Source organism: Penaeus vannamei, chromosome 8 (genome assembly GCF_042767895.1).
Source record: "Penaeus vannamei isolate JL-2024 chromosome 8, ASM4276789v1, whole genome shotgun sequence".
NCBI lineage: Eukaryota > Metazoa > Arthropoda > Malacostraca > Decapoda > Penaeidae > Penaeus > Penaeus vannamei.
Window position 1 is genome coordinate 3129968 of NC_091556.1, and position 10000 is coordinate 3139967.

At 41.4% G+C, this 10000-nt stretch overlaps 1 protein-coding gene across 6 annotated transcripts in view; it reads left to right on the top strand.

Annotated features, from left to right (window-relative positions):
• Positions 1–949, top strand: part of LOC113818022 (hemocyanin F chain) — a 14581-nt gene extending 13632 nt beyond the window's left edge. For all 6 annotated transcript variants that reach the window (XM_070124177.1, XM_070124179.1, XM_070124178.1 and 3 more), the window contains exons 18-19: positions 1–51; positions 344–949. The exon at positions 1–51 is cut by the window's left edge and continues 65 nt beyond it. In XM_070124177.1, the coding sequence (XP_069980278.1) occupies positions 1–51; positions 344–565 (273 nt within the window). In that variant the 3' untranslated portion in view covers positions 566–949. The remainder of the gene's footprint in view (positions 52–343) is intronic.
• The last annotated feature ends 9051 nt before the right edge of the window (positions 950–10000 follow it).

Below are 10000 nucleotides of genomic sequence, written 5' to 3' on the forward strand. Positions count from 1 at the left end.
GGCATGACCTTCCGTCTCTTCGTGATGGTCACTGACGCCGACCAGGACAGGGTGAGCTAATGTTCTTTCGTGTCAGCGTGAAGACAAATATGGGTTTATGAAAATATATATACACAGAGACACAGGCACACGCACGCACACACAAATAGACACAGACACGCACATACACACACGAACACACGTACACGAACACATACATACACACGCGCACACACACACACACACACACATACACACATACACACACAAACACACACACACGCACACACACGCAGACACACACACACACACGAATGAACGAACAGGCAACCAACACCATTATTTTTCTTTCCCTGAACTGTAGGCCTTTGGAGGTGGTGAAGACGAGCCTCCCAGTTTTTGCACTTTTTGCGGTATTCCTGGCGCCCCTTACCCCGATCGGTGGCCCATGGGGTACCCTCTGGAGAGAAAGAGCCTGCACACCGAAATAGACGACTTCGTTGACGCATATTCCAACATGATGGTAATCGACGTCAACATTTATCATCAGGAAGAGCCACAGGGCGAGGAGAACCCGGGACGCTGAGGTCTATACAGGTGTCTTGGCTCGCGTGTCAGCTGTTGGTCCTGTGGGTAGGGTAGTGTTATTTTCATTGATATTGGTAATATTATCATGATCATCGTCAGATACTCTTATTAACTCTATTTTGTCATTACTCTCTCTCTCCCTCTCGTTCTCTCTTTCTTTCGCTCTCTCTCTCTCTCTCTCTCTCTCTCTCTCTCTCTCTCTCTCTCTCTCTCTCTCTCTCTCTCTCTCTCTCTCTCTCTCTCTTTCTTTCTCTCTGAAGAAGAATAGGGTTTTGTGAGAAAGTCCACGTGACAACCAGGCTCTGAAACATATCCGCCAATCACAGGACCTTTGACCATTACGAGCCACATATTACGGGTTAAATAAAACCTGGAGAGTGACTACTGTGTTTTATTTTGTTATCCTGCACAGAACCATGATTCATACTATAACAGCAAGTATAGCCATTTATTATTTTAAATTCAATTGGTTATTTTGATTTATGAAACAAAAAACAGACAAATCATCATTAGAGATTATTTACTTCATAACTAATCTATTCCGTAAGCAAAATGATTACAAAACCCAAAACATAAAATTAAATCTAACAAACCACCACTACTACATTGCAGTCAATTTTCACTCATCACCGTTTCTAAGCAGTCCCTCCTAGACTGTGCTGTCCCAGATAAATAGCAATTCGCTCGTGAATCTGCATACCGACAATGATCGTCCTGGCCGTTAATGGTGGGCGTGTATATTCGCCTTATTACAATTATGTAAGGAACATTGGCGGTTCTGAGAGAGTCTTTAAAAGCGTCTCAGCTCAGCACAAAACACAATAACGTGTACACAGAAATGAAAAGGAAACTAGCCACAATGAGAGTTGAAAATAAGCGTGACGTTTCGAACTCTTCACGAGTTTCTCTTCAGACAAAAACCGAAATAGTTTCGGTTTTTCATATATATATATATATATATATATATATATATATATATATATATATATATATATATACATATATATATGTATATATATGTATATATATCTTCTTTGGCCAAATAGACATATATCTTGAACGTGTGCTAAAAACCAAATTTGTTTACGTCTACCCTGAAAATTGTTGAAAATCGACACGAAGAATTTACAGAAAACGTTTATACTCAGGGATAACTTCTATATATATGCACACACACACACACACACACACATGTGGCGGACGTCACAATCACCTCAGCACCGGCGCTTAATTGCCTCACTCAGCACCGGCGCACCTCGCTCGGCTTAATTGCCCTTACGCCGAGTCAGCCGGCAGGCAAGCGTGGCGAGGTCCGCGGCGCTGATTCGCCGCGACGCGGAAGATAAGGATGCACCGTCGGCCAATCAGCACTCAACGGCAAACGACCCAGCAGTGTTACTTTGCCCTGTTTGTTTATATACCGCATTTTCCGCCGAAAAATACACACACTTCATCGTCTTCTCTGCAACGAGTCTACTTCTCCTGTCTGCTCAGGGCCTAGGACTCTCTCAATTACCTCGCCCTAGGCCTCTCCACATTGGTGACCCCGGAAACGACATGGACTCCAACGCAGCCACCCTCTTCACTGAAGTAATTGCCGCCTCCATCCGCCTTCCACCCTTTTCACCGGATGAAGCCTCTACATGGTTTCGAAGATTCGAAACCCAGTTCAGGCTCAAGAGCATCAAAAAGGCGACCACCAAAACAGACCGAGAATATTTTTCCCCCGAATCGCCACCTGGTTAGATACCCAGCCGGACGAAACGGATTACGACACACTGAAGCAGGAGCTGTTGAAGGAGTTTTCTCTTTCTCCGTCTGAGAGGGCGCGACAAGTCTTCAACATCCCCAACCTGCCACTCGGAAATCGTACTCCAGAACAAGTCTGGCAGGAAATTACCACCCTATGCCGCCTCCCCACCAGTGTTACCGATGCATACAATTTTCGTCTGCTATGCGAACATTTGAAGCGCGGGAAGGAACACCCGCAGATTTGCGGACCGCAGCACGGACTCATGCGTGCAAAATGTTCGCAAAAATGTATTTTACGTTTTTTTCATAGTAAATGGCTTTGTTGATATTTGCACAATAAATAATGATTTCCTATGGTTTGAATCAATTATTCTAAAAATAATTTGATGAAAAATATGTGCCTATTTTCACACCATGTTTGTATTTTCAAGAAGCTATTGAGACTTAGCTATGGAAACATGCTCCTCCTTGAGTTCTAGAGATCGACACCAACTGTAACTACTAATATCAAATGTAATGGACTTACCATACTCAAATGTATTGGTCATTCTGTACACTTGTGCTCCTCCCAAGCCGCCAAATGTCTTCCTCGCAAATGTGAAGATCTTGTGAGGAATATACGCAACCATTTCTCCCATAGCGCCAAAAGAATTCATATATTCAAAGAATTTCAAGATTTTTGTGATGTAAAACCTCACAAATTACTACATGTGTGCCAGACAAGGTGGTTATCATACCATGCGGCTGTAAAAAGGTTGCTGGAACAGTGGGAGCCTCTCAAACTGTATTTCTTTAATATCCGGGCAGAGGAAAGACTCCACGCAACACACAATGAACGAACCATCTACAAAACTCTATTATACTTTTCTTAATTTAATTTTGCCTAAATTCAACCAGCTCAACTACTCTTCCAACAGCAAGGACCAACCATCCAAGTCCTACACAAAAAGTGCCGTGAACTCTACGCAGATTTGTTGTGGTGCTTTATAAAGAGAAATGAAATAAATAAGGCAGACGATAGAACATCCATTGATATTGAGAACGATTCAAATCGTCTTCCATTTTACCAGATGTATCTTGGATCAGACATGCACTGCCTCATACAATCAGAGGAATACAGACACAACCAAGATTTGCTAGAGAATGTATTCAGCACCTGCAAACAATTTCTCATCATTGCTCGCTAAGAAATGAAAAAAATGGTTCCCTCTTGCAAACAAGCAATTTCAAATGTGCCACATTTTTGTCCCCCAAAACTTTCTGGATGAAGGATCTCGTGTCAATGCCATCTCTGAGAGACCTTGTCGCTGCTTTTCCGAGGATCTCTATTAATCCACAACATCTGGATAATGAATGGAGAGCAGTAGACCATAATCCAATTCCGGAAGAAATGAGGAATAGTATAAACCCGGAAACATTTTTTTTTACAGCAATCGGTACCCTTCGGGATGAGCTAGGACATCGCATGTTCGAAACCATTTCCGAATTTTCTCTACAAATAGGAAGTTTACCTACATCTAATATTGTTGTGGAAAGGTTATTCTCGAAGGTAAACTTGTTGAAATCAAAGATCAGAAATAAAATTTCAACTATCACATCCCTCATATTATCTTCTGAAATGATAAAAGTTGCAGGAGGATGTGTCAAGTTTAAACCACATCTACAATTGGTTAGATTTATAAAAAAAAAAAAAAAAAAAAAAAAAAAAAACTGTATAAAAGTTTATTTTTTGTTTTGTTTTCAAATTGAATTGTAAATACTGTATATGTAAATACTGTATATGTATATATATATATATATATATATATATATATATATATATATATATATATATGCAGTTGTTTTCTAAAATACATTGTCTTATTTTGATGTATGATTTTTTTTTTTTTTTTTTTTTTTTTTTTACTTTACCATTTTGTGTATATAAAATTTTCTTCAGTCCCCCCGTTGATATCTATTTGTTTTCTTTGTTTACTCTGTTAGAAAACTGTTGTGCGAGCAAGTGGCTGCGCGCAGGACGAGAACCCTGCTCCCCACCAGAGATGCAGAAGGGAAGTTCCACGAGGTGGAACTTCAAAAAGAAATTTGGCTCCGCTCTCTCCCCGGCAACATCAGGGAGAAACTCCACGACTCGAACGAGACGGCGATTGAAGTCCTCCTCACCAGAGCCAACGCACTGATGGAAGCTCATCGGCAAGCCCGCCCTCAGTCAACAGCTCCCGTTTTCCCGTCGGCCAGCACCGACATCAACGCAGCAACCGCCCGAGGGTCCAACACGAATCGGAGGCCCTTCATCCGATTCCTTCCCGCTGACGGTATCTGCTCGTACCACAAGCGGTTCGGCAACGCGGCCTACCATTGCCTCAACGGATGTAGGTGGAAGCCTCGAAGACAACCAAAACAACAGGGAAGGTGGCCAGCAAGCAACACGGCCACAACACCGAACAGCGAAGACAACCGTCCCCGACGCCCAGCTCTGCCTCACTACAGACGCCAGCAAAGTCCCGGGAGGAGTTCCCTGGAGCAAGAAATCCAACGCAGACGACAGCCCCTGACATCCAGCAGAGAACTCCTGGCAGTACACCTGGCCATTACCAACCCTTGCTGGCCAAAATTCACCCTCTGCGGCGCCAGCATGACCAGCCCCTCGTCGTGCCCAGAGACTTCTGCCACAACAACGGCCCGAGCGACACAGCGAGAGGACCTCCGCCAGGGAGACGGCAGTTCACCACCAGGAGACCTATCCGTCGCTCTCATCACCCACCCTGCACCCCAGCAGGATGGCCGAGTTCGCCTTTTCACCACGATGACGCCACCTACACGAGATCCGGACGCCAGTCTCGCCCTCGCAGGATCCTCGATCTGTAGTCCTTTCTCCCTCGTCAGGGGGGATGCATCGTGGCAGAAGCCACAATCACCTCAGCACCGGCGCTTAATTGCCTCACTCAGGACCGGCGCTTAATTGCCTCACTCAGCACCGGCGCTTAATTGCCTCACTCAGCACCGGCGCTTAATTGCCTCACTCAGCACCGGCGCTTAATTGCCTCACTCAGCACCGGCCACCTCGCTCGGCATAATCGCCCTTACGCCGAGTCAGCCGGCAGGCAAGCGTGGCGAGGTCCGCGGCGCTGATTCGCCGCGACGCGGAAGATAAGGATGCAGCCGTCGGCCAATCAGCACTCAACGGCAAACGACCCAGCAGTGTTACTTTGCCCTGTTTGTTTATATACCGCATTTTCCGTCGAAAAATACACACACTTCATCGTCTTCTCTGTAACGAGTCTAATTCTCCTGACTGCTCAGGGCCTAGGGCTCTCTCAATTACCTCGCCCTACGCCTCTCTCTCTCTACACACACACACACACACACACACACACACACACACACACACACACATACACAAACGCACACACACAAACACACACACACACACACACACACATACACACCCACACACACACACACACACACATATACACACACACACACACACACACGCATATATATATATATATATATATATATATATATATATATATATATATATATATATATATATATACATACATATATATATATATATATATATATATATATATATATATATATATATATATACACACATATATATACACACATTTTTTTATTTCTCTCTCTCTCTCTCTCTCCCTCTCTCTCTCCACATATCGCAATAAGCGGAAAAAAACAGATAAGCTAGCCCAAGAAACAACACAAAAAATGACATTGACGTTGCTATCACTCCATATACGCAAATAAGAGGAAAAATAAAGACATGGATAAAGAGGAAGAATAGAGACGAAAGGAGACAGTCAGAGTAAATTAAAATGTCTATATTTACGGTAGAAAAGGTGGCGACAGGGCAAGGGAATCCACCATAGCTCGATTGAGATTAGGAAACAAATACCATTGGAATCCACCATACCATTGGAACTGCAATATTCCCATGGTAGACTCGCATAAACAAGTGTAGAGTATGTGGTGGAAGATTAGGACATAATTTGAAACACTATGTAGTGGAATGTCATTGCATAGAAACTTTCAGAAAGGGAGTTAGAGAAAGGATACCAAAGACAAAACATGATTTATGTAATTGATGACATTTTATATAGCGGAATGTCATTACATAGAACCTTTCAGAAAGGGAGTTAGAGAAAATCATACCAATGACAAAACATGTGATTAATGTTATCAACATTTTAAGGATACATAATTTTCATCTTTGGGTAATGTATTATTTATCCAAATAAACTGTTCAAAATCAAAATCTCTCCTCTCTCTCTCTCTCTCTGTTTCGTTCTCTTTCTTTCTCTGTTTCGCTCTCTCTCTCTCTCTGTTTCGTTCTCTTTCTTTCTCTGTTTCGCTCTCTCTCTCTCTCTCTCTCTCTCTCTCTCTCTCTCTCTCTCTCTCTCTCTCTCTCTCTCTCTCTCTCTCTCTCTCTCTCTCTTCATTCTGATGTATTTTTAACGTTTCCTTTTTTAGTCCTTTTCTATTTAAAAATCTTTGTTTCCTGATTTACCAATCATTTTGTTGCTATTTTTCCCGCTTTGCTATTTTGATTCTTTTCCTCTTCGTAAAATGACGTTTCATTTTTTTTCCAAGCAGATCCAAAAATATTGATTTTTTATTTTCTAAAAATACAATTTTTTCCCCAACTTCTTCCTTCTTTATTCTCCTTATTTCTCTCACTCACTTTATTCCTTTATTCCTTCTTTCTCTTTTCGTCACTCCCTCCCTTCTTCTCTCCTATATGTATGTATACATACATACATACATACATACATACATACATATATATATATATATATATATATATATATATATATATATATATATATATGTATATATATATATATGTATATTCACAAATAGATTTAATATGCGTAAATATGCACCCATGCATGTATATATATACGTATATATGGACACACACACACTCATATCTATATCTATGTCTATATCTATATCTATATCAAATATCTATATCTATATCTATCTATCTATCTATCTATCTATTTATCTATCTATCTATCTATCTATCTATTTATCTATCTATCTATCTATCTATCTATCTATCTATCTATCTATCTATCTATATATATATATGTGTGTGTATATTTATGTGTATATATGTGAATATAAATGTACACACACATGCACATACACAGACACACACACACACACACACAAACACACAAACACACACACACACCCACACCCACCCACACACACACACACACACACACACACACACATATATATATATATATATATATATATATATATATATATATATATCCATATGCATATATATATATATATATATATATATATATATATATATATATATATATATATATATGTGTGTGTGTGTGTGTGTGTGTGTGTGTGTGTGTGTGTGTGTGTGTGTGTGTGTGTGTTTTGTGTGTGTAAGTGTGTTTGTCACTATAATGTGCATTCCTCCTTACTACTTTCCAATAAAAGCCTGCACGCCTCCCCACGCCCCAATCCTCGCCCGGGAAAAAAACTCCACGTATTCACACACACACATACACACATCAACGGACACACACACACACACACACACACACGCGGAGACACATACACACACACACACACAAGGTCTATATAAGTACTTATGTAGACCTTGCACACACACACACACACACACACACACGGGGACACACATACACACACACAAACACACACACACACACCCACATTAGACAATATAGTGACTCGTTATGTATTATTCATATTTTACCCCGAAATTTCCTTGGTGCCTCCCATGCCCTCCTCTGCCTTCGGGACCAAACTTGTCAGTAATTGGGGTGGGGTGGGGTGGGGTGGGGTGAGGTGGGGTGGGGTGGGGTGGGGTGAGGTGGGGTGGGGTAGGGTGGGGTGGGGTGGGGTGAGGTGGGGTGAGGAAGGGTGGGGTGGGGTGAGGAAGGGTGGGGTGAGGAAGGGTGGGGTGGGATGGGGTAGGGTGGGGTGGGGTGGTGTGGTGTGGGGTGGGGTGTGGTGAGGTGGGATGGGGTGGGGCGGGGTGAGGAAGGGTGGGGTTGGGTGGGGTGGGGTGGGGTGAGGTGGGGTGGGGTGGGGTCGGGTGGGGTGATGTGGGGTGGAGTGGGGCGGTGTGGGGTGGGGTGGTGTGGGGTGAGGTGGGGTGGGGTGGGGTGGGGTGAGTTGGGGTGGGGTGGGGTGAGGTGGGGTGAGGAAGGGTGGGGTGTTGTGAAGTGGGGTGGGGATGGGGTGGGGTGGGGGGTTGTCGCGTAATAAAAGACGTTGAGAAGAATCCGACTGCCTCAATATCGTCGCGATACGTTTGGTGGAAATATCAGAAAAAAATACTTCTTTACACTGATATAAAGGTGTGTGTAAGAAACTAGAAACGAAGGGTGTGTGATTCATTTTTTTCCAGCAGACAATACAGTGATAAAATGCAAAAAAAAACAACAACAACAACAACAACAACAACAAAAAACAAATTATCTATAAAACACAGTTACCCCTACAAAAATGGCCGTTTTCTCTCGTCCCGCCCTAACCGCCTGTTGCGAACGTGGCACAAGGAAACAATTTCTATTTCGTTCTTCCTCTCTCTCTTCTTCCTTTATTGCTCTTTCCTCAACACCGAATGCGTGGACTAACCCAAATGGTTATTGTCTGTGATAAAGGACGGAGGTGAAGTTTTCATATCGAAGTCGACATGCCAACTAAGCGATTTACTCCGTGAGTTGAAGAAATATTCGGTTCGGATAAAGTTACAAGAGATTGCATTCGTTATAATCGTGGTTGTGGTTGTTATGTCGCTCGTCAGAAGAAGCAGGAAGATCACATTTATAATAATTGTGATTGTAGTTGTTATATCGCTCATCAGAAGAAGCAGGAAGATCACATTTATAATAATTGTGATTGTGGTTGTTATATCTCTCATCAGAAGAAGCGGAAAGGCCACATTCATTATAATTATGATTGTGGTTGTTATATTGCTCATCAGAAGAAGCGAAAAGACCACATTCATAATAATTGTGATTGTATTTGTTATATCTCTCATCAGAAGCGAAAATGCCACATTCATTATAATTGTGATTGTGGTTGTTATATCGCTCATTAGAAGCAGCAAGAAGACCACATTAAATATAATTATTGTAGTTGTTATATCGCTCATCAGCAGCAGCAGCGTTAGTTGTTATTGTTAATGGTGTTGACTGATATGACAGCTGGTATCCTCATTATTGTCATTATCGTCCTCAGTTTATTCACTGTTGCAATTGTTATAATAATGATCATAAAGATGGCAATAGTAATTATGATAATAATTGTAATGATATAATAGCAAAAATGATGTTAATGATAGTGACAATAATAATAGTGATAAAAATTAGGATAATAATGATAATGATGATATCTATTATTAGTTTCATCATTGTTGTTATTGTTATTACCATATACCTTACTATTTATATCAATATTATCGGTATCATTATTGTCATTATTATCAATACTGCTGCAGATGTTATTACAATCATTGTTTTATTATCATCATTAACATCATCATAATATTTCAAAAGAATTGTTACTTAATGATACTATTACCATTAAGGTTATGATTGTTATAGATTACTATTATTGTTATTATGATTGTTGTCATTACCATTAT